The sequence below is a fragment of the Buteo buteo genome, chromosome 6 (genome assembly GCF_964188355.1).
Source record: "Buteo buteo chromosome 6, bButBut1.hap1.1, whole genome shotgun sequence".
Classification (NCBI taxonomy): Eukaryota; Metazoa; Chordata; class Aves; order Accipitriformes; family Accipitridae; genus Buteo; species Buteo buteo.
The window spans coordinates 2387320-2413851 of NC_134176.1; the positions used below are offsets into that span (position 1 = coordinate 2387320).

The 26532-nt window shown below is 44.5% G+C and overlaps 1 protein-coding gene across 1 annotated transcript in view; it reads right to left on the reverse strand.

The window, feature by feature from the left end:
* The window catches only part of MDGA2 (MAM domain containing glycosylphosphatidylinositol anchor 2), a 382446-nt gene that overhangs the window by 226255 nt on the left and 129659 nt on the right, over positions 1-26532 (reverse strand). The window contains exon 2 of the mRNA XM_075029427.1: positions 18997-19136. Coding sequence (XP_074885528.1) covers positions 18997-19136 — 140 coding nt within the window. The remainder of the gene's footprint in view (positions 1-18996; positions 19137-26532) is intronic.

Genomic DNA, 26532 nt, shown 5'->3' on the forward strand with positions numbered 1-26532 from the left:
TAGTTCTTAAATGGTTTAAAGGCAAATAAATACAAGTCATTTTGTAACTTGTAGCTACCACCACTAGCACAGAACTAAGCTTGGTGATGAGACCATCAGAGAACTCTGTGAAATTCAAATTCACATCCAGACTCTTATTTCCCCTGTAGACCAATCTAAATCATAGCACTTCCCCCCCCACCCCCCGGGTCAGAATAAGTTGCTATTGTTGCCATACAGGTACAGTAAATGATCTAAAATCCTTACAGTTTTCAAAAAGAAAGGCTGGTATAATCAAACTCACATGAGTTACAAGAGCAGTGCTACAGTAAGAGAAAACCTGGAGGCCAGTTGCTGGAAGAGCTGTAAAGAAGAGAAGTGGGTCCAGGGAGGAGGTATTTCCAGTGATGCTCTGCAAAGGTACCTCCTAGGAAGGCACCATTCTGTGCGCTTCTCAGAAGCTACAATTCCTAAAAAAGATTGGGGATGGGGAGGTGGTCCCACAGCTAACCATGTGCTCCATGCCAGTCCCACCACTACTCTGAACTACCAGTGAACCAAAATGCTGAGAGATTGTTTTGGTTGTATAAAGCAGAACATAAACGGATAGATTAGCCATTGTACGTTGCCTCTACCTGAAGCTTCTACAATTGCCCTTGGAATAAAGTCTAAAGTGACAGTCCCACTCTGAGGCTTATAACCGCAGGAGGATGTTGAAGAACTGGCAAGGGTATAGAGAAAAGCCACAGTACTGATTAAAATAACAGAAACACGCTCAAGAGTGCAGGTGATAACCCCAGCAAATTTACAGTATCAAATGAAAAATCAGGGAAAAGCAATCAACATCTTTAAAACATACATGAAGGACTGAAATTCGATAGCAGATCAATTTTCAACATAATGCAAAGTTAAGGCAGTAATAAAATGGATTAGAAATCACTTTCCATTTGCTCAGCCTAAGATGTTTATGTAAAACATCTTCTATCCAAGACATTTCACTAAATAAAAGTCAGCAGTGCCGAAGGACTTTTTCAGGAGTTCTGGAGGTTTCAGCACAGATCCAGGGATGTAACGTCTCCTCCTTGTCCTCACCATCAGGAACCAGCTCTAGAGCCCAAACCATCGCCTGGTACTGAATTTCCACCACCCAGCACTTCTGCGCAACCACAACCAATGCACCGTCCTCGCAGCATCCAAAGACGTAAAAACCCACCTTACCCTAAATAACTCTTACTAGCCCCATTTTGCAAGCAAAGTGCCTTACGTGGCTGCTGTTCTTCCCTGCGCAAACTTTCAGAGCCTGGGTTTACCCAAATTTGGTACGGGCACGCAGCCAGCCCCGGCGTGGTACAATCCCCACCTCCTGGCGCCCAGAGGCGATGCCTTCATCCAGTTTGGGGACGAGGATGTGGAAGGGTCTTAGAGAGGATGGAGGTGTGAGGAGCCGCTGTTCAACCACAGCACAAGAAGCAGTGGGAAACCAGAAGGCATCAGTTCCCCCTTCCCAGAACTACTTGTCTCCCTCAAGAGCAAAAAGGCATAAAAATGTGTTTCTGTCATTAAACTCAGAAGACTGGAGTCTAAACAGAGAGAGGAAAAAGTGGCTGCTAAACAGGATTTTTCTACTTTGAAGTCACTCTTCATAATAGAATCGCGTTTCAAAGTGACAAAGCCATCTTGAAATCCAGGCAGTTTAAAATTGATGTTTTTTTCCTTTTATAACAGTCATTTCAGGTATTGCTTCTGCTTCTCATTCTTCTCCATCTCTACCCATTTCACTCCCCTGCAAGACCCCTGGGAGAAACAAGAGTATTCAAGAGAAACAGCTTCACAGAGCACACCCAAAATGCTGTCAGAGACTTACAAGTAAACCGATAAAAACAGAAGAAAATCTTTCTCTTCTGGTTTTTCAGTAATACGAATCTTGACTACTTCCTGCAACAATCATTAGGGGAGATATTTTTGGGCAGACATGCAGCCTTTAAACTGACTGCCAAGTGTCACAAATAAATGTTTCTGTAAATGAGAAAACAAGAGCAGCAGCCGCTGACGCCAGCACGGCTGCATGCATGGCAAAAATAGAATTGCAACAGAAAGCTATTTCTGTGCAGATGCTGAACGCTACAAGGCAGAGACCTACATACTCTTAGCATGGAGGAGCCAACAACAGAAAGAAAAATGTACTTGTTTTCCTTCTGCATGAAAACTAAAAAAAACCCCAACTTTGTTCCCAGAACATGCATGTATCTCCAAGGGCTAAGTGCAAAGTTTTGTGGATCCTTAATTCTTTGCTCCTGCTGGAGCAGACAAATCATTGCCTTCCCTCCTCCTCCTCCAGCAAAGCTCAAGCCTGCAGAGGCAGAGGTGCCACCACTCGCACCATCCTGTGCGCTCCGACGGTAATCCAGGCACGTTTCTGGCCCACCTCTGCTTGAACAAATTAAATCCACTTAACTGAACATCATAAAACGCTGGGTTTAAATGGCTCTTTTTCCACTACATTGTCTTCTGCAAATAGCACCGAGGTTATTGATTTCCTGCAATGCAATATCAGTCTGTTTACTTAAACTAGTTCCCATTTTAAAAACTTCATAAAACGTAATCCAGAAAAATCATGCTGTATTTCAAACACCACTGATAGCAGACTTGGTACACGAACAGTCTCTGAGAAAAATCCCTTCTAAATATTGAAAGCTGATGACCACCGGGCTCTGCCTTTACGGTCACGTTGGACCTTATCAACATTTCCTACAGCACACCCTGCGTTGCATCCCTCTGAGATTGAAGATGCACACCTGCCTTATTTCCAGACATCTTTCTGAATTAAACCCTAAATCTCTGTGATCCAGATTAGCTGTGCTTTATCTTCCTTCCACAGGAACCAACCCTCATACATGCTGAATTACACCTTACAATCTCATTCAGCTAAAAATGAGAGTGAGATCCTGAGATTTAACTTATTTTAGCCGTGATGACAAAGAAAAGAGATGACATTTTATTTTGCTTGAAAGGTGGGAGAATTGGGAAGGGAGGTAGCAAGGAGAAAAGGGAAAAGAGAAGAAATCTTGACAAGAGAGAGTTGGCAGCTCAGCTGAGAAGGCAGCTTGGTATGAAATGTTATCAACAGAACTTAAGGTCAGAAAAGATCAGCAGCTGCTGAGCACAAGCCACAGATATGGCATCAAGCCCACGGTTTCTTGTAACATAAGAAATCAGAGGCATTGACTGAAATTATCAAACGGCAAGGTTTGTTTGGTTTGCTGTTAAAGAACATTTTTTCTTTCAAAATACAACACATAATTGTGTTGTCTATCTAATAGTCACAGCTTATTAACAAACACGATCTAAACTGATTCCAAAAGAGAGAATATTCATGCATGGAAATTAAACCTATCCATACCTAGTTACCACAGTCATCCTATACAACCTTTTGATCAGGCAATTCTAAAACATCAGACACCCAGAGGCTGCAAGATTAAGCACATCCTACCCATATACTGCAGGTGCTGGACAAGGGACATCTGGGCTCAGTCAGGATGGAAGTTCCTAGGTTTCTGCTTGAAAGTGTCAGTGACAGACACCCAAACACCACCTCTGTTGCCATGATTTTGCTTCTGCATACACTTTTTTTCCCTTTGTTTTAGAGGATGAAGAATTGGCAAAGTGTCCTTTAGACAGTGAAAAAGTCTAAAACAATATTAAGCAACACCAGAAAAAGACTGAGTCTCTTCTGCCCTATACCTGTGTCCTGGTTTCAGCTAGGGTAGAGTTAATTTTCTTCCCAGTAGCTGGTACAGTGTTCTGGTTTGGGTTCAGTATGAGAAGAATGTTGATAACACACTGATGGTTTCAGTTGTTGCCATGTAGTGTTTAGGCTAAGTCAAGGATTTTTCAGCTTCTGATGCCCAGCCAGCAAGAAGGCTGGAGGGGCACAAGGAGTTGGGAGGGGACACAGCCAGGGCAGCTGACCCAAACTGGCCAAAGGGGTATTCCATACCATGTGATGTCATGTCCAGTATATAAACTGGGGGGAGGTGGCCTGGGGGGATTGCTGCATGGGGACTAACTGGGCATCGGTCAGCAGGTGGCGAGCAATTGCATTGTGCATCACTTGTTTTGTATATTTCAATCCTTTTATTATTATTGTCATTTTATTATTGTTATTAGTATCATTATTAGTTTCTTCCTTTCTGGTCTATTAAACTGTTCTTATCTCAACCCACGAGTTTTACCTTTATTTTTTTGTGATTCTCTCCCCATCCCACTGGGTGGGGGGGAAGTGAGTGAGCGGCTATGTGGTGCTTAGTTGCTGTCTGGGGTTAAACCACGACAACCTGGCACAATTGAGAAGGGTTCTGGCAAGACCTTTGTTCAGGAAAATGAAATTTGAGCACGTGTTTGAATCCTACTGACTTCAAGATTTTAGCTTATGTCCAATTCAGAACCCAATGAGAAGAAAATTCATGAAAAATCCAGTAATCACAAATAGCATCATTCATGTCTTCTTGAGCTTCCCTGGCATACCTTTAAATGACTCCCACGAGTGCCAAAGAAAGGGAACTGGGAACAGTTCCCACATATCAAGAGAATTGCAAATATACATTAAGGAAAAAAAAAAAAGAACCCGGTTCATTTTGCAACTAGAAATAAAAGGACAGGAATCAGGGAATATTAAAAACTGAAAAAGTTGATAGCACAGGGAAGAGGGGCTAACAGCCACTGATTCAGCATCACCTCATACACAGTAACGATCCATCCCCAAACACAGTTCTGCACTGGGGAGTTTACTGAGGCTCTGGACATCTCACTACATTTCTACTGTACGAGCCTTAACCAATTTTTGCAGTTGGAAAGGGTGTGCAAGGCAAGCTGGTGCATCAGGGGAAAATGCTTTGCAGGGGCTGGTGATGAGGCTTTCATGAGCCTTCATCCCACAGCCTCAGTAGGGCAGCGCTGCCACTATGAGCCCATTCTTGGTATATTGAAGTTGCACTGTTGCATTAAAATAGAAAAAAAAAACTAATTAGCTTTGAGCTTTCCCTTCCTTCTATATTAAGAACCCACAATTAAAAAGACAAAACAATTCCCTCCCACCCCCAAAAAGCCCATATCCCAGTGAACCACCAAAATCCAGCCTACGGAGGTCAGCAAATCATTGCCAGAGACCAAGACAAACACAATTACAGCACAGCTTTTTGCTTTAATGTTCACCTTCCTCTTACAAGGAGAATACAAAATAGAAGAGACAACTGAACAAAGCTTCAGCCCACCAGAAGTTAAATGGCCAGGTCTTCTCCAGCTATACACAGCTGGTTGGCTCTTAGAGTTTTCAGACTGAAAGGGTTATTTATTTTTTATTGTGCTTTTACTTTCTTTGGCTGTTGTGCAAATTTCCTTGATTTTACAAGAGATTTTTAGTTAATTATGTATTTACCTAGTTAGCATAATTGTCTTCAATTATGTAATTAGTGTTCATATGTGTAATCATTTGAACATGTAATTATATCTAATTACACCATTAAAACGTGCAAGTCATAAATATCTTTATCATTTTGATTGATAGACATACAGGCAGGAAAAAAATAATCTCACTTGTTATTTTTATCTCCTGGATCATGAAATCTGCAAGGGTAAGAGGATTCAGCCTATAATGTTGCTGTAATTATTTATAAGGACCTATCAAGACTATACCAAGGTTATACCTTTCAAGCAGAAGTAGAACAAGTCAAACCACTCAAAACTAAGGAGCAGAGTCACTCAGTGCAGCAAGATTTTTCTGTAAAAAACACTAATAAGAATAATTTTGAAATACTTATTGTTTGGTGTCTAATTATGCAATTGCTGTTATGAAGAAGAATAACAGCCCACACTGAAAAAGATAACGCAGAAAAAAACCACACACAAATTGTTCCTGCTTGTTCTGATGGAACATGCTGTTGTACCCTAGAAAGGGATTTTAAAGCTCCTTGTACATTTAGCTACCTTCAAGACAAGCAATGTAGTCATACTTATCAGAACAGTAACATTTTTTAGCTTTGTTTAGCTTGCTTTCAGCAGCTGTGTTGTGTGCCCTGTAGTACAGTACCAGAACAAATACCTGGCACATACCAAATGAATTAGGACAGCGACAGTTGAGTCTTCTTTTTAATTGCTTTTGCCTGGGAAGGCAAACATTTACACACATTAAATAGTTAAGCTTATTTAAAGTTCAACCTCTCCTCTTCAGGTTCAGATTTCTTGCCTTTACTAATACATAAAACAGTCTATCAAAAAAACCAAAACAAACCAAAAACAAACAAAAACCTCCACATGTGCCTAAGCTGACTCCAAAAGGTGGAGGGGGAAGCCTAACATGACAACTAACGTAACAAGAGCTCTTCAGCACCACTTGGGAATGAGCCTCAATTACAGAGCATCCTTCAGCAAAAGGCATATGGTTCTTCCAGCCTGATATGCTCACTCACACTCTGCAGAACATCCAGGTACAAGTGCTCAGGTGGATAGAACCAAAAATAAACGCAGTACTTCCCAAAACGGCCACTCCCAGCTGCCAGAGGCTGAAGGACAGCTCAGTCTACGATATAATTTTATCTATGACAACAGCAGCACAGCAAATAAAACCACACAGAAGGATCACAGAGGCATTGTTTAACGGTCATACCAGAAACAACCCAATTTGTTCAAACTCCATCACCATCAGACAGCTCAGATGGACTATGTTTTGGGAGCATCACTTCTTTCCTTAAAATGCAAAAGCAAGAATCTCAAGAGCCTGCCTTAGTAGTTGAGGGTATAGCTCCCGGTCCTCAGGTGCCATCAAGTTACTGCTGTGAAATCACTGTCCTCAAGACCATATGCAGATATGTGGAAAACACAACAGTAAGTTCACGGCAAGTAGGACCACAGTGTGTTATAGAACGACCTTCCCTCTGCTCCCTGAATTTAGTGGGATATAAGAAAAAGGCTCTGAAGAACAATCAAGCCTCTAATGTTCAATGACGAAACTACCCATCATGGAAGTGCACGCTCGTGTTAAATAAATCTCCCCTTGAAGGACAGGAGACAAACTCTGGAGTCAAGCGTAGAAGGCACCAGCATCAAGTTTGTAGTCATACCACACCTTCTCAGAGGCACTAACATACTTTTGGACTTTTGGATCTAACATATATCATTTTTGGAGAAGAACTCAAATGGGCAGCAAAACAAATGTGGTTTCCAGCCATGAACACTTCTTGCTGCTATGGGAAAAATATACGAGGAGCTCACTGCTCTGAGGTTTTACTCACAGATGTAGGAGAACCTGTCTTTCACTATGTCCACAGCAATGGGAACGACTCCCTATTCTGCTCCATAAAAAGCATCTTCAAGTGTTTCTTTAGTAGGTACCTTTCACAGACCAGCTACCAGAATGTACTTCTGCTTCAGCCACAGCAGATCTGCATATGTCGCTAGTTTCCCTGGGTTACTAAATTATCTCTTTACTCATCAAATACATTCTTTTTCAGCGAGCAAGGCCTTACAGCAACAGACCTAATTCCAAAACCACCCACCTCATTTTTACTTATGAGACTAGTATGTTCAACAGCCATGGAAAAACAGCTACTTCTGCAGCACCCCAGAGCTACTTCTCCATCCTTTCAGCCAACGTCCTACCTTTTAAGGGCCATCAAGAAAAAGGAAAACAAAAGCTGACTATATACAGACAGAAACCAAAGACTGCAGGGCACAGTTGGGGGCAAAGATCGAGGGGAAGGGGAGAAGACAGATGCAATCCATTCAGAGGACAAGCATCCATATTTCAGTAAACCAGAAAATGTTGCTGTTTTCCTTTTGATGATGGGAGATTCATGCTCTGTGTTCATTGGAAACTTTCTGTAGGGGATTTCTGGTAGCTTTTAAGCCTTCACAAGGATCAATACGAAACTGGTATGGTAAAAGTCACCAACCTGGATGTCACTTCCAACTCCATGTGATTCTCTGATAGTCTCATTTCAGTGATTGCTGATGCTTTAGCAGGCCTAGGCTCAATATTCTCAACTGAGATAGTGACTGAAATACACACTTCACTTGCCCTGATGTTGCATTTATCTCTATTTAAGCTGACCTCTTTCCCCCACCACTCCCAAGCCCTTTTTAGAAACCTGCAAACATATTTCTTGTCGAGAGACAGCAGCCACCTGGAATGAAGCAAATCAGCAAGATATGACTAGTCAAATTATTCAGAATAGAACAACTGAGGAGTTTAATTTCTTTATCAGCTTGCAAACCACGTGCCTTTTAACCCAGCTTCCTGCAGATGATAGGGTGAATGGCTTCACATTTCTTTCAGTGGCATATTCACAAATTATTCAGTGGCATAACGTGCTGTTTGCAGCAAACAACTGAGTTACCATACCAAAACGATGTCATTCAAGGCAGGATTACATTATAATAGTTACAGAGGGAACAAGATTGTTGTCATCCTGAAGATGAAAGCGCTCAGTGGAGCCCACCAAGGAAGGCACTGACCGTAGCATCCAGCTCAGGGTGGCAGTGAAAGCCTGTGTGCCAGCGGGGCGGACAGACCAGTAAGGATGCTGTACCCTCCTCATTCCTGCTGCCCAAAAAGTTCTGCGTCCCACGACAGGGTGGAGAAGAGGCTATATAACTGCCACCTAACAAAGACAACTCCACCAAGCCCCGATATTAAGTACAACTTAACTGCAAGTTTTTAGCATTAGATTGCCACTAGGCAAGGACTTCAGGTCCAAAACAGATTTGGGGGGAAATGTCTTCTTTAGGGGCTTATGTTTTTTCCTGGATTGCTTTTGGGGAAGTTTAAATTCTTATAACCTTCACCATCAATGCCATAATCAACAGAAATGGCTGGATCTCAGCACCTCTGGACCTCCCTCCTGCCCCACTTATTTCCCCACTTCTGCCTGCTCTTACTTCAAGGCTCCCACAGTCATCCTCAGGAAAGCCTTTCGTCCCACAGCTAAGGCTATATAAGCTTTAGCATTGAGACAAAGATATATTTATTGACAATATCAATAAATGAGGCTTAGAAGCAAGCAAAGGCAACTTTTCAAGCACCCGTGGTACATCAGGATATCAGAGAGCATAGCAAAACCCCAGTGCATGAGCGTTTGGAGTTAACAGGCAGCTGATGTGCACCACACAGTGCTTCACTCACCTCTCCTTTCAGCTCCAGCAAACAAGCTCCTTGCCAAGCAGCGAGGTATCTCCTTCAACAGACACATGTAACTGTGGCACATTATAGAAACACCTTCATTATTTAAAATGCATACCATCTTAATTAGTGTGATTAGTGTAGCCTCCTCTAATGTTTCAGAACAGAATCCTACCTTCACCTTATTAGCGTGCGCAAAAAAAGAATTAACATTTTATGGCACTCCATCCATTAAAATATAAAAAGCATTTCAGAAAAACAAAACAAAAACCCCACGTGATGTTCTCTTTGATCAGCTGCAAGTGAAACATAAAAGGCTCCTTTGAGGTAAAGTGGATTCTACATTTTCTTTTTTAATTGATAGGAATTTTTATTAACTGCTGGTGGGGCCAAAGAAAGCAATTTGTGGGGAGGGGGGGTTACTTACACTGGAACAGCTGTTTCCCTATTGCATTCTGCATCTCCTTATTACAGTAATCGTACTCTTGTTAAGAGAATTGATGATGATTTCATACGACACTCCTCAGTTCACGGGAAGACTTTACAAATGTTCAGTGAACACCTGACAAAATCCAGCCTGACTCATGACTAAATTAGCCTGCATTTTATGCTGGCAAAAAAACCCCTTTATAAACGTTTGACTCAATAAAGCTCACACTTAGCTACAAAGGGCACGTGTTTCCATTGTTCTTCAGCATTAAAAGAACTATGTGATTAAACTTTATATGCCATTTTTGCTGTTGAGGCTATGAAAGGTTTATCTGCTTTTTTCTTCCTAAAGTACAGCACCTGAATTCCCACCTCTGCAGGGCACTGCAGATACATTCAGTGCTTGCTACAACCCTCCTCTGCTCTGTCTGACAAGAGAAATAAGTGTTAAACGTGAAAAAAGTCCGCGACAGAAATCACAGCATCCACAGTGAGGGACAGCGTTGAGAGACAAGCGAGCAAGAGACTCCTGGAGTTGCACCACGCTTCTTGGGACCGAGACACTTGTGCATCTGAGCACATCGCAAACCGAGCGCTCGACATGCTCTAATCCAGGACAACAGCACTGCTTTGTGTAAAGGAATGCAGTTAGCCACTCCGCAGACATGCTGGGATCCACCAAAAACCTATTTAATTCTAGAAGTTTGGTTTATTCCTACCGCTCATTTGAGACAGGAAAAGAATTCCCAATAAGCAAGTGAAACTAATGGTCTTACCCAATCTTTTTCGTTTCCTTCCCTGCTGTTGCTTCTGAATGCAAACTCAGAAGGCTGAGCAAAAGCTGCTGCTGACTGGGGCTACACTGGGCTGGACTGACCTTTCAGTCACACTTAGCACCACAGTTCTGCCCTGATAAGGACAAATGTGCTAGCCCTTTACCCATCTATATATCGCCTCTATTGATCTTCCTCCCTAATTTGAAAACTTTGTTCCTTTCTGCTTCTCCGAATAGCCTCTGCATTTGTTTGGGGAACAGAGACATCCCATCACACCTGCCCAATATCTCAGCAGGGGCCTCATCCATCCCACCTAACTCATACCATTAGGTTCAGCATGCTTGCTTTGGAAAGGAAAAAAAGAAAAAAAAACCAAACCCAACAAATTAAATGAAAGGCAAGACAAGGTTTCCCCCCCACTGTGATATCACTGCTTTCCTGTCTAGCCTATTGCTCCGTTCAGTTGTTTATTCAAGCCCCATCATACCACTCAGCACTGGATGACAATTAAAGTCAAACAATTCCTTCTTCTGCAGTTTAAATCTGCAATACAAGCCTTATCATCCACACACTGTAGAAAATAGCTGCAACAACGCACGTGGCAAAATGGGTCAGCCCTGCTAACCCCAGTCCGGCCCAACGTGGCTTGCCCAGGCACCTTTGGGGACTCAAGCACCAAGCCTACACCGAGAACGTCCCCTGCCAGCCAGCACCTCCCTTTCTGTAGGACAGGCTGTGTGCTCATCGCCTCGCTGCTCCGACCAAGCTGGCACACAGCATCAGCATCCCTGACGGTCCCCTGCAGCCAAGGGAGAACACCCGTGCCGCTTGGATCACCCCCTTTCACCACCCGAATTCCCAACAGGCAGGGTGCATGTCCCTCTCAGGGCCACACATGTCCCGGGGGAGCAGCAGTCCTGGCTCTGCTCAGGGTGTGCAAGCACCAAGCTCGGGAAGCAGAAGGTATCTCCAAGCAGCCTCTCAGCTGCAAGGGGAGCATCTACTTGTTGACAGAGTGGCCATCAGCACAGCACTCCACTCCTACAAGTGGAAAGAAAACACAGCAAAACAGAGGCAGGGAGAAAATTTGGGGTCTTCCAAAAGCAGATCCTCCCATGCGCTACTTTCTGGGAGAGCCAAGCTCTCCGCCACTCTTCACACACAACGAGCGCGAACTGCACGTCTTAGCCCCTTGATTTCAAGGGGATCAAACGACATAGTCCGATAGCGCTGCATAGGAGAAGGGTGCCAGAAGGATGCGAGGAGGTGGAATCTGCCATGCTTCTGCAGAAGAAAGCCTCGGTGCTCATCAGGGCATGTTGCATCCCCAAAATACTCAAAATCCCCAAGCTCACTGGGAGCGGAGAGCACACAACTCAGACGCCTGGACCACGGGTGTCAGCAGCTGCTGCTGCCTCCTCCGACTCCTGGAGCTCGGTCGGGGCAGGGGGACACGTGTGGGGACCCCATCGCTTGCCAGAGAGCGTTGGGCCACGCTGGTGGGGACAGAGAGCACTCCCCCAGCTGTCTCCATTGCCAGCCTGCAGCCACGGTGAAGCAACTGGACGAGGACTCAGGCATCCCGCTCCCTCCACTCAGCACATTTTGCGTGTCAGAACGTACCACTCGTGACAAGATAATGTAACCTGAGGCGTGACAGCACACACAGGTGAAAGACATGGGGAAAAAAAACCCAGAGGAAAAAAAAAACAACGTAGGTGAGGTTATACTGACTGAGGTCTTCATCATTCAGCTTTTACTGGACGACCAGGAATACAAAATCCCAGGCAGTCCCTGCTCTTTCAGAAGATGCTGCTTCTTCTGACCTCTGTGGCCCAAATGTCACTGCTCACCTTGGGGCAGCCACAGTCACTGCTGCCACCGGCTGGACCCCCCCAGCACAGGCTAGAGCAGCCAAGGAAGGTTAGGATAAGCTACATCCCTCCGCAGGCTGCGCAGGAGAGCCTCACTGGTGTAAATAAAATGTCACCTATTAGCTACAGAAAACAGCAAAGAACTTATTTGCGTCATAGGGATAAGTGGCCTTAGTACATCCTTAACTGTCTCTCGTCGAGCTGATGGGCAGGTACAGCACAACACTTGGTTCCTGGGCTAACGTCTGGAAAACATAGGGGTCCCAAGGGGGACACTGCAGCCCCTCGCCCCGAGGGACACAGAGCCAGCCCCGGCGAGGCTGACACGGACCGCGGGCTCTGCTCAGCCAGCCGCAAAGAGGGGAGGACGTGTCACGTTGCCCTCGCTCCCAAACAGCAAGGGGGTTTGCAGAATTTTGTTCAAAAAACCAAACCAACCTCTGGGCAAAATCCTGAAAGCAGTAATTTATGAAAAAAAGGGCTGCATTTGCCCACCCACCGTTAGCCTCACCTGAGCATGGATGTGGCATTTCAAAAACTTAATCAAGGAAAATTAGTTTCTATGGCAACTAATGGCGCATTTAATAGATCAAGTGATGAGTGCTGTGTATAAAAATGCTGCAAATTATGAACAGCAGTGATATATCAAATGCTACACAATCACTCCACAGATAACAAGTAGACACGCAATGAAGTATTGGGGCGCTCAGAGCTTTTTCTATAATTAGGAGTGAGGCTAAGCTTTGGGGAACAACAGCATGCAAGTGTTTGTAATTCTCTTCCTTTGCAATAATTACTGTAGCCTTACATTATTCTCCCCAAAGGCCTCACTGATATCGATTAGACCTCAAAAAATTTTAAACAAAGTTGCAAAACAGTTTCCAGTTGGAAAGTGCAACCGTCACTCTGAATACACGAGTTTCCCTATCTCCACCTGCCTGTAACTAATCATAGGGAGAATTTTGTGGCACATGATGGGAAGCCAGTAAATCTGAAGAACACATTTTCAAAGAGAGGCCCCTATAGAGCAGTGTCATTTCAACACGACTTGGAGCAGATCACAAAGAGACACACGCAAGTCATCAGCCTGTTACAGAACTACATCAATTGATCGAGAAGTTAAAAGCAATGCCTGGAAAGACAAAAAAGGCATAAACGTGCACTTTGGTAAAGCACACAGGAGCACTGACATCAAAGAGACAAAAAAAAAAAAGAAAACATTTATTCCTCCTCCCAGACTTCCACCTGCAGCAGACACCCACCAAGGGCAGCCTCAAATCACGCAGCGTGTCCTGAGCAAGCTAAGCAGGCAGCGGAGCGGTCTGCCACCACGGCATGCACATCCCCACCAGCTTTCTTCTAAAGCTGCGAGAGTACCCTCAGGAGAGAAACCCCGTAAGCAGCGCTTTCTCTTTGCCTTTTCCAATCCATGAAGGAAGGAGGAGAACATACGGGTCCCACCTAGTCTGGTCTGATTCCCCGCTGCCACAATCCCCCCGCTGCAGTCCCTCGTGCCCATGGGAAGGAGTGTAAAATACCACCAAAGCACAACACGCAGGTGGCACAAGCAGAAGTGGCTTCCACAGGACAAGCTGAAAGCACTCCCACGCAGAAAAACACACTTGCTCCGGGGGTCTCAGCCCTGCCCTTTTTCCCAGGAAGAGTTTTTGAATCTACAAGCACTCAGCTGCAGGCATTAACCTGCACGCAAAGGCATACTTATGTGTAACTGTGTCCTAGATACAAAACTTGGATGGGCAGGAGCCACCTTGCAAAACAAAGGAGAAGGACACATCTGCAACCTGCTGCCTCTCTCTTTACATCCCAGGGGAACTCTTAATGTGGTAGAAAGGAAAACCAGACAGACACTGTGGTGGTAACAGCAGTCCCGCAGCGCAGGAGGCCGCGACAGAGCATCAGCGAGGTCTCCTCTCCTTGGGGATGGTCCGTGGGATGGTGAGGATCAAGGAGAAAGGTGCTTGGGGTGACAGAGCACAGAGAGGAGCCTTTGGAGACTCCCTGAAGACCATCTCCTCGCACAGCAGTTTACAGCAATGGTCTGAGGCTCGCTCACAGGCACCTCTCTAAACCACAGAGTCACTGCGCTCCTTTTAGGCTGACAGAAAGGCAACAACTGGACAAACATCAGACAAGAAGACCTGATGTCCTCTAGAGCTAAAGAGAGGGCTCACCTTGGTCCTCCTCTAGGCTCAGCTTCTTAAGCTGACCCATCCTGTAGTGCTGGCATCTTCTCCAGCCCATCGCTAGGTCTGGTACATGCCCGCCTGCCATCTGGCTGAGACCTTAAGAAGACCCAGAGGAGGAGAGTTCATGAGAGATTTTCTTCTACTAACCACTAGATACTTGGCTTTCGAACTGCCTCTGAATAGTTGTGGAGACCTACTGTGAGCTCAGAATCAGGAAAGCAGGTGAATGCAGCTAATTAGCCCCCAAATCAAGAAAAAAAATTCTTTGTTAAGTAGAGTGCATGATTTTAAAGAGACATTAATATTGTAGGTGTAATTAACTGTAGCTCCAAACCCCTACCTATTAAGGTGCTCAATTACCAAACTCAGCTTGCAAATCAGAAGAACTCTCTGCTTTAGCATTTGCACCCACTCTTAAATGCTGTTCCCAAAACTGAAGGCTTGCAGAAGGTACTTCCACAGTTTTGCTTTAAGGACATTAAATAAAGCTTGTTACTCACACCAGCCTTACGTGTCGAATGATCTTTTTACTTGAGCGCTGCTGCCTGGTTCCCATACCTCACTGAGCAGAAACAGAAGCAGACACTCTCTGTTAATGAACCAGCACAATGTTTGTGAAGACTGAAGCCCAAAATTCACCTCCTGTATCCATGCAGTGGGGACCACACATGTGTTTACAGGTGGAACTTGGCAGCCTCCGCTTAGCTTTAACGCCATCACCTGCGATGGCCAAAGCAATCCCAATTAGCAGAGAGACAAGGCAAGAGAACGAACAGCATGTGCAGAAAGCAGGTTGCTCTTGGGACCCCTGCTGAGCTGCACCACTTTCCTGCTTGGCCCAGCACTAACATTCTGGTCCCCCTCCACGAACCACTGTCCTACTAGTGTGGCATTTCTGCTCCACAATACATCCAGAAGCCTTTCTTTCAGGCAAGAATTTCTCATGGTCCCTTATGCAGTTGCCACTGAAGTGTAAAGGAGCAGCAACAGGACAGCAGTTGGCCAAGACTTGAGTTTACTGCAGAAAATAGGAGTTGTACATACATATCAGACTCCTATTTTTTAAAACACGAATAAAGGAAGCTACGGCAATTCATTAATCCAAGTGACCTGGTAAAACCCTGCAAAGACTCCAAGCCAGCAGTAACCCTGGTACCACGCACTATGTATTTTGGGGGCCAGCACCACCCGGCAGTCATTACTGCAGTGCGACTTGGTTACTGCCGCGGTGGGAGAAGTGAACGCGATGCAGCCTCCGAGAACCAAAACCACAACAGCTCCAGAGACTGAAAAGCTCTTGCAAGGCAGAGATCCAAATCACGCCAGCATCTGCAAAGGCCACTTCTTGGAAGAAGGGTGCAGGACGGATGGTCTCACCAACTGACCCACAGCGCACTTGCACCACGTCCTCTTCTCCTCAGTTCATGCGTGTTTTCTGCCCACTCATGACTTGAGAGGGGGAATAGAGTGAATGCCAATAGGGGATTTTATAAATGCCTGGTGCAGGGTTGCTTACTTCTTACAGTGTTTAAAACAAAGAGTTTCTATGTATGCCAGTAGTAATTGAAAAAGTTTGAGAAACACATGCAAGTTGAATAGCATTCTTAGAATAGATACATAATTACATATTTTATAAACTCACTTCCCAGGGTCTGATAAAATATCGTTTTGAAAATAATTTCCATACAATTTGCAAACCAAATATGATAACCTTCTGTGGAAGAATCAGTGAAAAATTGAAGTACTGAAAAGACTGGCAATTACCACAAAATATGGTTGGAAGTCTCTTGCAGAAAAAAGAAAATAAAAAATGTATTTTCGCCACTTCCATTTTCAAGGGGAATAGGAAGCACCTTACCAGATACTTCCCCTCAAACCCATCTCATAAATGCTGTCTGAACACGAGAGTCCAACAATATTTTAACAAGTTTCATATACAAATTCTGCACATATAAAAAAGGAAGGCTTAAAAATAAACGCCATATCACCCCCACCACCCAGCCACTGCCTCTTAGTCACAACAGAAACACACTGCAGCCCTCCCCCTAAAGAACCAGGGCCATAAAGCAGAATGCATCCAATAAGCAAAATAAATAAGTCTTACACTATCTGTATTTAAAATACCCAAGAGTAATTATTGGCAAGTGAGAGTAGTTCTCTGACAGCTGGAAACAGCGAGCACCAGCTTACTGATTTTACATCCACCCTGATCTCCTGCCTGACCCTGGATCAGTGCTTTTCCCCAGCCCCACTGACAAAACCAACACAAATGTTGGTGTGATTCACAGCAGTCTTCGTTAAGAGAAGCCAAATTTCACAGGCAACGAGTCCAAGGGGCTGCAGCTCCCACAGAGTAGCATGCTGAAGTTTAAATATGACAACACAAAAAGCTATGGCGTCTTAGGCTTTTTTTTTTTTTACTTTTTGGAGCACTAAAATTGGATGGAAATTTAATAGGAAGGTCATAAAAAGGCTAATGTTCAAATGCAGCCCTGCCAAGCCTCCTGTATTTCTCTGCAGAATCACCCATCTGAGACTACCAAAACTATCCCCCTGCTCTCAGGCAATTAATCTGCAAAAAATATTGCTAGTCTCAGAGCTGTAACAAGAGAGCGAGCGCAAGAGAGCAGACCAAGGTGCTGGCTGACAAAAAAAAAATATCTATAAACAGGTAAAACTAAGAGAAATCAATTTTCCATCCTGAATCCCAGATAAGAAATTAGAGATTTTTATGAAAAAAGCAGCCATGTGCTTGTTTTCTTGATAAGACATTTTGGTTGAACACTTTTTTTTTTTTTTTTTTTGATTCAGCAACATCATAAGCTTTGTTACTGCTCGAGACGGCACTTTTCATAGCTGGTCCAAAGCATTTCCTGATGGATAACGGCCCCGCTGGCTTTGAAGCTGCCTCAAGCCTCCATGGCAGGCAGGTTTGAGAGGGATCTTTGATTTCAGCTGCACCAAACCTTGCAGGCTGCTGGTCAGCTTTGCTGGAGCAGATGGAGGAGATGGTTGAGAAAGAAACATTCTCCAAAGCAGCTCACTGGAAGTGTCAGCCCACCTTTAGCCTGCTCCTTTCTGCCTGCATATGAACGTGCTATTTACTTCCACTCAAACATAACAACAGAACTGATCTTAAAACCACTAATCTTACTTGGGTTGTTATCAAAAATAGACACTTAGCCCAGTCTTTTTTTTTTTTCTGGCCTTTTTTTTTTCCTTTCCTTTCTCCTTCACTTGGCAAAGGCTAGACAGACATCACTTAGTTTAAAAGAAAAAAGGCTTGTTTTAGAAAGTGGCTTTAATGTGTGACCGCAGCTGAGAGAGTGCAACTGTGTGCAGTTAAAGTAAAGTTTTCTAAGACACAGCCTGACCTACGCCTTCCCTGGAACCAGCACAGGCTAAACTTCAACTTTATTTTTAAATCTTCTCATTAAACTGGAAAGAGCTACAGAATAAACGGCAGAGAATCAGCACATCTCTCCTTCCTGGAGGAACACCACTCATCTGCAGACTCGAGGTCCCCAGTGAATCCCCCTTCCCCAGCTCCCACCCTGGCGAACTGCACTTCACAGCTCCTGCCCGTCCTATGCCACTGCAAGAGGGAGGTGTTTAATTCACCACCTTGCAAAGAAAATCCTTGCGAGCTATTCTAGTGTTCAAAATCTCATACAAATACGTGCACTGTGAAACGTGGTAATCTCGGCTAATTACAGACACACCCTCAGCTCTCAGTACTCAGCTTGTTTATCCACAGAGAAGGCAGAGTGGCAACGGCAGAAGAGGGAACAGAGAGCAGGCTTGGTTCAAAGAGGAAAGGAAAAGTTGGAAATGGAAAAGCAGAGAGGGGGGCAGAATAAAGCATTACACTTGCACAGGTCTTAAAAAGTCCCGATCAAAAATAACCTGTTAGCAGAGTACCCTGGGCAAAGGGGGAGGGTGACAGGGGACGCAGCTGTAGCACAGGCTGACAAGACTCTTTGGCTTTGAATGTGATGCTATAAAACAGAGCTAGGCCTGGAAATGGGTAGTTTCTTTCTGTTTGACTTCTGTTTCTGTAGGGCTGCAACGCTGTGGTTCCAATGACATCCAACAGCCAGGCACGCAGAGAGATTCCCCCAAGCTCTCACGTACCCCCACTCCAGCTGTTCACTCTGGTGCATACTGTCTACTTGCAGTTGTCCCTGCCCTCGCATTTATTTTTCCTTTCCTTCTACCAACCTCCATGGATCTCAAACACCCACATCGGGACCCCATGTTAACGGACAACATAGACTTGCTGATTTTAGTATCGCGTTCCTAGCCAGGCATTCAAAAAAAAAGAATCATAGACTTTTCTGCTGTTGGTGTTTCTTCTGCAACACCTCAATATCAAACCAACAGCCTGGACAAATCCCCCCACCCCGCCTGGGATCCCATTGTGTTGATGTCTAGCACCCTGCACCAGTCTAGTCCGTAGCAGAAGATGAAGCCAACCTACCCGGGCTCAGAGACAGAGCGAGCAGAGGAGAGGTGCGGTGACCAGTGGCAGGCTGCCACCGGGCACGGCGGGGGCTCACCTGTGGCCGAGGATGGCCGGTGACCAGGCAGGTCAGCTCCAGCGTCTCGCCCTCGCGGATGGTGTAGACCCGCTCCGAGTAGCGTTCCTCCTCGATGTTGCACGCCAGGCCCGAGTGCACGATCCGCACAGTGGGGGGGGCTGCAAGACCCAGAGAGAGAAACCAGGTGAGCGTCATCGCCTGCACCCCCGGGCTTTGCACAGACCCATTTCCACTGCAGCAGCCTGGGATCCCTGCATACCCCCCAGCTGGGAGGACCGAGGCTGGAGCCGAGTATTTTCACCACGGAGAATCCCCTTGCTCACTCAGCACGCGAGTATCGGGCACCAGAAGGGATTGCCACGGTATTTATTAATACCTAGCGATCCCCTGAACAAAACCTTTGCAATCTCATTTGCATTCCAGTTATTTTTGTTTCCGTTTCCAAATGAACTCCGCGTTATTGTTCTCTTTTATTATATATCTTTCTAAATGCATTATCACACTCATTATGCAAATGAGAAGCCTTAATTAAACCATTAAAATTAAGCAGGAGAAACAGTGGGACTGATGCTGCTTCCTTTCAAAGTCGATACCAAAATCCTCTTGCTGCCAAAGGGATCAGGATTTGGACCAGAGGTTAAATTCAAGCAGAACCCTTACTTTAATTTTCTTGTATATGCAACCTGAACTACAGGAAGTTACACTGTTTTATGGGTTGTACATGTAGGAAAACTGCAATGTTGTTGCTAATACCACAGGTACAAATTACTGGTTTGCTTTGGCAAGTCTCCAAAGCATGTTCCTGGCTCTACGATTTTCTTTACTTCTGAACCGCAAAATTCACAACTATTAAAATTTTCAGAGAGTGGATCGATAGGATAAGAAAGCTGAGTTACAGTCCTACTGCCAAATAGAGTAACAAACTAAACAGCAGAAGAGATAAAATTTAATTCTGGAGAGTTTTAAAGACCTGGTATTTCACCCTCTCTGCTCATCTGTGCGCTGCTCCTGTTCAGTAAAAGTGGATTCATCTTAAAGTCCTAACTGAAGTCTTAAATCACAACCAGCAAGCAGAACAATTAGAGCCAAGCCCAACAGAACTCGAAGCTGTCGAGCTCCCGGTCCAGTTTCCCACAGACAGGAGCCCCGTGCTGCTGGGATCACATCGGTGCGTGCTCCCCAAGTCCCTTGCAGCAGCTGTACCCCCCTGCCCAAGACCGCAGCTCCGTTTTCAGGGCTCTGGGCTGCACATCGTCTCCCTCTCGCACCACTCTGCTGGTTCTTTGAAAAACCTGCAATTGCTCAGCTAACACCCACATCAAGGCACATGGGATTCCTAGGGTGCATCGCTGTGGCACCCCTGCAGACCCCCCACGACCGTGCCAATACTGGTCTGACCCCCCCACGGCTCCCAGTAGACGCAGTCTGTTGTGGTATCAACTGCTGCACAATGCCTAGAATTGATACAAGCCTGCTAATAATTCAAATTTCTGACCCTCGCTCTCCAGAGGCTGAAGAAAATGAGACTCAAGCAAAGGACCCTGAACAGGACAGTGTCAGGTCAACTAAATGAACAGGAAGAGAATAATTATTTCAGTCTGTAATGACTAAGCCTGATATTCCCAACTACCTTGTGTTGGCCCTGTGCAACTCAGCCTACTATATTTTTTCATTTTTCAACATGCTTGGCCCAAGTTAACCTCTTCAGTAAGTGTTTAAGAAATCTGTCCTCGGCAGACCCTCTCTGCAGAGCAACAGCCCAGGCAGAAGAGCTCGTGCAGGGAATGGATGTTTCCCGCATTACTGGTGCGCTCACAAAGTCTAACGGTGCGAGGTGACGCAGGTCTAGAAGACCACCAGATCGGCCGAGACAACAGCTTGGTGGGCCCACTCAAGACTAACCAAGTGGGCACAAGAGCAAAAAGCGTCGTCCCCCCCACCCCAGGCTCACAGCCTGCCGTCAGGCAGGGGTGGCCCAGCAGTTCCAGCTGCGACATCGGCAGCGAGCTCAAGCAAAGCCTCCAGCAAGCTCTGCTCCTCGAGCCACCGCGCGACGAGTTTCAAAGACCAGCTCGCCGTCTCCTCTCATCTGCAGGCAGCCCCTGTTTAGCAAAGATGAATACAGGCTGAAGACCAATGCATCCCTGCTCTTGGCAGTTTTGTGAGGCCAGCAAAAATTGCTCCCTAGCATCAGTTATTTCCAAGTACGACGCGATGACTGAATATACACACAACACTCAGCCTATGGTCACTTTTAGTCAGGCAAGTGTATCCACCTGCCTCCGTACACAGGAGCTACCTCAGCTTTGCTTTCCTACTGCTCAGGAGAACTGTTTTGCAGCCCCAGCACCCTCCCTGTACGATTACACAGCTGGCACTTTGCAAGGCTAGAGATGTTATTTACTGCTTAGAAGAAAAAAAAAAATCAAATCTACCCCCATCCCTTTGTACCATAGATCCAGGTTGCTCTTCCCATGGAGCTCACTGTCTCTCCTGCAAGGACAGAGATGTCCTTCTTTAGGAGTCAGCTCCCTATGTCACACTCTGACCTTAAAAGAACCTGTTAATTCTTAATTATTAATATTTTTTCTAAGTAGAACAGCAGCCCTAATGCTCCACCAAGCTTTCTCTGTGCTAGGAAGAGCTGCTTCCCCTCCACATGCCTCAAGAGTTCAATGTCCTGGGACACAGAGCATCCTCCTTGCTCTGCCATGCACAGCCGCTGTACAACAGGGCTCTGGGCCACCACTGGGGCTTGTATGATCTCCACAATACAAATAATAAAATACTGACATGCTAAAGCAGAGCCACGGAGCAGAAAGGTAAAACAAGGTTCAGCATAGATCATGAGACTTCTGATAAAATTAGAAGAGTCAGCAACATTATGCCAACATCCTGCTGCCTTTTAAATCCATATTACATTAATATTACATTTTTCATTCATATTACATTCATATAACTTCAAATTACATTTGAAGTGTCCTTCATTTTAGTGTCTATGCCACTGTTCCATATCCATTAGGTTTGGGAAGGCAATATAGAAAAGAAAAAATACCCCCTTGTGTGTTATTATGGCAAAAGAATACACTGCTCTAAGAGGAGATCAAACGAATAAAGGAAAATAAAAAACATTCTTACTTCTTTGAGTTTTAAAGTCTTATGGTTTAGAAGACATTGCATAATTATGAAATGTCACCTCCCTCTCTACTGCAGGAATATTCATTACAGCTACTTCTGAAATATGCCTCCAAGGATTTAATAGCAGATGAGACATTAAAGTAATATATACTTAGCATTTATTTTGTTTGTGGCACTTTAGAAGAATTTGTCTTGTGATTATAGGCAGTAAATATTGCATGAAAGAATCCATCACAGTGCTGTTCCCGGCAACGCGCGCACAGGACGCAAGGAAAGCTAAGTGTCAGGTCAGAAGGAAAAGCCTTAACAACAAACCCAAGGACAACCCCGCCTAACTTCTGCTGCAAAGAAGCTGTGCAGCGCGATGAGATTTCTTCTTTCAGATGAAAAATGGTGCCAGCTTGACCTTTCACCGTATCTCGTTATATGTTGACGTTACATAAGCCCCCTTTATTGGCTGCTCTTTTCCAGCAATTTCAATTTCTTTCCCTTCCCTGTCTCTTGCACACACATACACGCCTACACAAGTGATTGGGTTTCAACTTGCAACAAGTTCCCCAGACAGCACAGACCCAAAAAAAAAAAAAAAAAAAATCAGAAAAATTTCTGTGAAGGCAAAATTAGAAATGTCCAAAGTTGAATATGTATACAGGTATCTAGGCGCACTTAATAAAGACAAAGGACGAACCTGACGCCGTGATGAATGCTAGCTACCTTTGAAGGGAAACGTGCAGAATAAAATCTATTTTCTAAGGCACTGCAGGAGTAAGTAGAAAAGAGGGGTTTTTTTCAAACCAAGCTGGTCACCCAGAAAAAGCAAATAAACAAATGAGAGTTAGTATAATACTCGGAGAGAAGATCCTTCATGACTTACAGTATGTTTGTGTAGCTGTGGTGCGAATAAGAGACCTTGCACAACTGGAGTGCTCCAGTCTGCCTTTCTGTTTAACGTGCTGGTAACTCTCTTGACCTTAATCACAACTTTTACAATAACTGGTATTTTTCTAAAAAAATAGCTGCTGTAATCTTATTAATGAATGGCCATTTCAGCTCTTATCAAAAAAAAGTCTAAGTCTATGCGACTGTGATTGCACTGTTTCCTAACTGACAGAAGATGCACAAAATCTAAAAAGTATTTATTCATGATTTCTAAGTTAAACTCAGAAGTTTCCGGGGCATGGGATATTTGTTTACATGTGACTTTGTGACATTGTCCAACTAAAAACAGATGGAAGGGTAAATTATTTTTTTGAGAAGAGGGTTGAACCTCCACAAAAAGCATCCTCAGCTTCCCAGTCTTCCAGTGACAGCAAGAAGGTGAAGTCTTTCTCCTCCTCCTCCTTTTCCACATGTCCCCAGCCACCTCCACCTTTTGGTATGTATTGATTCATCTTGGATCTATGCACCTGGACTCGCACGCATCAGACCAAGAACAACAAAGAAATTGCACAAAACCCTTGCACGAGTTTGCTCTTGTGCTTCACCAGCACGAAACAGGGTCCCTGCCAGCTTCAGCCAGCCGCCAGCAGCTCACTGCAATTAGCAGGAGAGCAGATTATGCCTACTCAGGAGATGCAACAATGATGGCTTCGTTATTCCAAATCACTTTAAATAAGAAAAGTTCATAACAGAGACAAGGATCTCAGCCCATATTCGTGTCTGAAGAGTTGTCACAGCCTTTTCCCCATCCCTCTCTGAACTGGAGCATACCTACCGTTCCAGAAACAGATACCAACAGACAGAGACCATATGCCATAGATCATAAGTTTTTAATACTTACTCAGCAGGAGGAACAATAAACAGCAGTGTAATGAGTTGTAAAAAGGGGGGGGGGGATAAAATAGATCTATCTGTTCCTAGAAACAGCGTTATGGTTCCCCTAACTCAATAGATACTCTTCTGATAAGCTTTGTAGCGTCAAAATTAGGTCAGCCTGTGACAGCAGTCTTGGGAAGCGGCAGTGTGATTTAATTAGCTCGGTGCCTTCTTATGTTAGTGCTATCAATCAAGGCAGCTTCCTGAGCTCCGGAAACACAGTTTAAGTCACAGAGATATGGGCAAATATCAAGCAATGTAGCAAAAATCAGTCCAACCAAAGAGGAAAAAAAGTTGACTTCATCCTTCTCTTGCTAGTCTGGTAGGTAAGGTCAGCTCAGAAAAAGAGAGCGCACGACAGATGCTACCATGTGCATAAGCTGAAAGTAAGCAGAAAATATTTAGTACTGATACACAGGAACCTTTTAAACTACGGACCTCTCCCTGCTATCACTTACCTGCTAAGGCTACTGAAGGTAACATATAGCCATAATGCTATTTAAAAGATAAATTAAAATAAAGAAATACTAAAGAGAAGATATTTAAGAGTTTCAACCAAATGTAGTAATTTCAAACATTTCCACAGGAAGACCTGTGCTTGCTCAGTAGCACTTTGCATGATACGGATTGAACCAGGAATGTCACAACTGATTTCCAAGAGCCCTTGCTAGGGCAAGCCCCTCACACAGGTCAGCATCACACAGCCTCTAGCCAAAGGCTTCCTGTGTTAAGTGCCTGGCATTTCTCTCAGCTGGGACCCAAAATGAAGAATGTAATCAATACCCTGAATATTTATTTAATGAAAACTAGTTGCCTAACATTTCCTGTTCCCCACTTCCCCCAAAGAATACTACACCTTCAAAAAAAGGCTGGTCCAGTAATAAATTTATTAGCAGACTGAGTATCACCTAACTTCCAGTTGGAAAAGGATGTCACAAATCCCACGTTACCTGCAGCAAAATACTCTAAACTCTGCACTGATGAGAATTATTGCCATAGGGCAGTGCATTCATCATGGCAACACCACTGAGACTCCTGGTCACTTCATTTGCAATTAGTAGAATTAAGAGCTGATATGAGTATGGGAAAACTTAATTCTGAGAGTTACAAACACATGTGCAATTACTTTAAATATTCTCTTACTAAAAAAAAAAATATTTCCTCCTTATTATGCTGCAGAACTGCATGAAATTCACTGGGGGCTTCACTCTTGCTAATTGGTTTTACATGGAAAGGCTCCTGATGCAGAGCAGCAGAGTAAAACCACAGAAATGATAAGCAAACCATGCCCACGTGCAGCTGGGGCTGATGCCCTGCAGCACAGAGGCTGAGCACGCAGACGTGCCCCGCTCCAGTCCCAGCGCTGCTCCCCACGACGGATGCTGGGGAAAGCCCAGGGAAAGCAACCAGAAGAGAAGCATTTTTTTTCATCACAAATACATTCTACATTTTCCAGCAGAATCATTATGGGTCTCCTATTTCACGTACGTATCATTTTTAATTACATTTCAAGTAGTCCTACAAGTTCCATAAATCATTAAGATCTTACCGTTGCTCAGATTAAAGGAAATAATTACAGAACCTGAGTTCTGATATTGTTCAGAGTTTAAGTCTCTCACCGTTGTTTTCCAACAAGGTCTCAACCAAATCTCTGTATGTGTAAGCAGAACTTTTCACCAGCAAATAACTGTGGCCAGAGATAATTACATTTGGGAGGAACTGTAACACTGAAGCTCTCCATGCCTGGCAGCAGCCACAAAGCAGATGGCTTCCACTCTTAACTGGTGCTGTCTCAGCCTTCAGCTAATTACGGGAACACAAATATAGAGCATCCTTTGCAAAAAGCTCATTTAACATGAGTTTTCTATGAAACTCAGAGAAGAAAATACTTACTGAAAACACGGGAACTTGGTTTCTAGTTAGCTCTAACCATTCAACAACTCAACACTTATTCTTCCTCAGCATTTAAGTGCCCTTAAACATTTATCCCTCTTTGTTTAGCAGCACACAGCAAAGTTGGTAAGCAAAGCTGCACTCTTCATAGATGGATTGAAAAGACCCGAAGGAGCCAGGGAAGACACAAAGCAATCCCGTTGACATTTCAGTCCCTTCTCTGCTCAGCCTGCCAGGACAGCCAGCATGTCCACCCAGGTGGGAGAGCCCAGCTTTGAAAGACTTCTGTACAATCCCAACCACCATACATATTTCTGTACATATGGGTGTAAGACAGGCTCCCTTTTCTATACATGGAATTAATTGATGTCAGTGCATTTTTTAATTTTTTTTTTAAAGGATTTTTGTGGATTGTCTGGGAATATCAGAGATATCATCACATGTCAAAGAAAACCCTTTTCCTAATGCACGCACATTTCTCGTACTAACTCTGCCTCTTTCTACCTCAGCTGAGCCATCAGAGAGACCTCACTGCAATATACCATCTCTGCTGCCGTTTCTGCAGGAGCGAAGGGCTACCAATGCAACTGCCGTTGCTCGGTCACAATCATGTGTCCCTGCCAAGGCAAAGAATTAAGAATAATTTCCTCTATGCTCTTGCAGGAATTTATCTCCTGACTTACCTCTTGCTCTTTCTTTCACCCATCA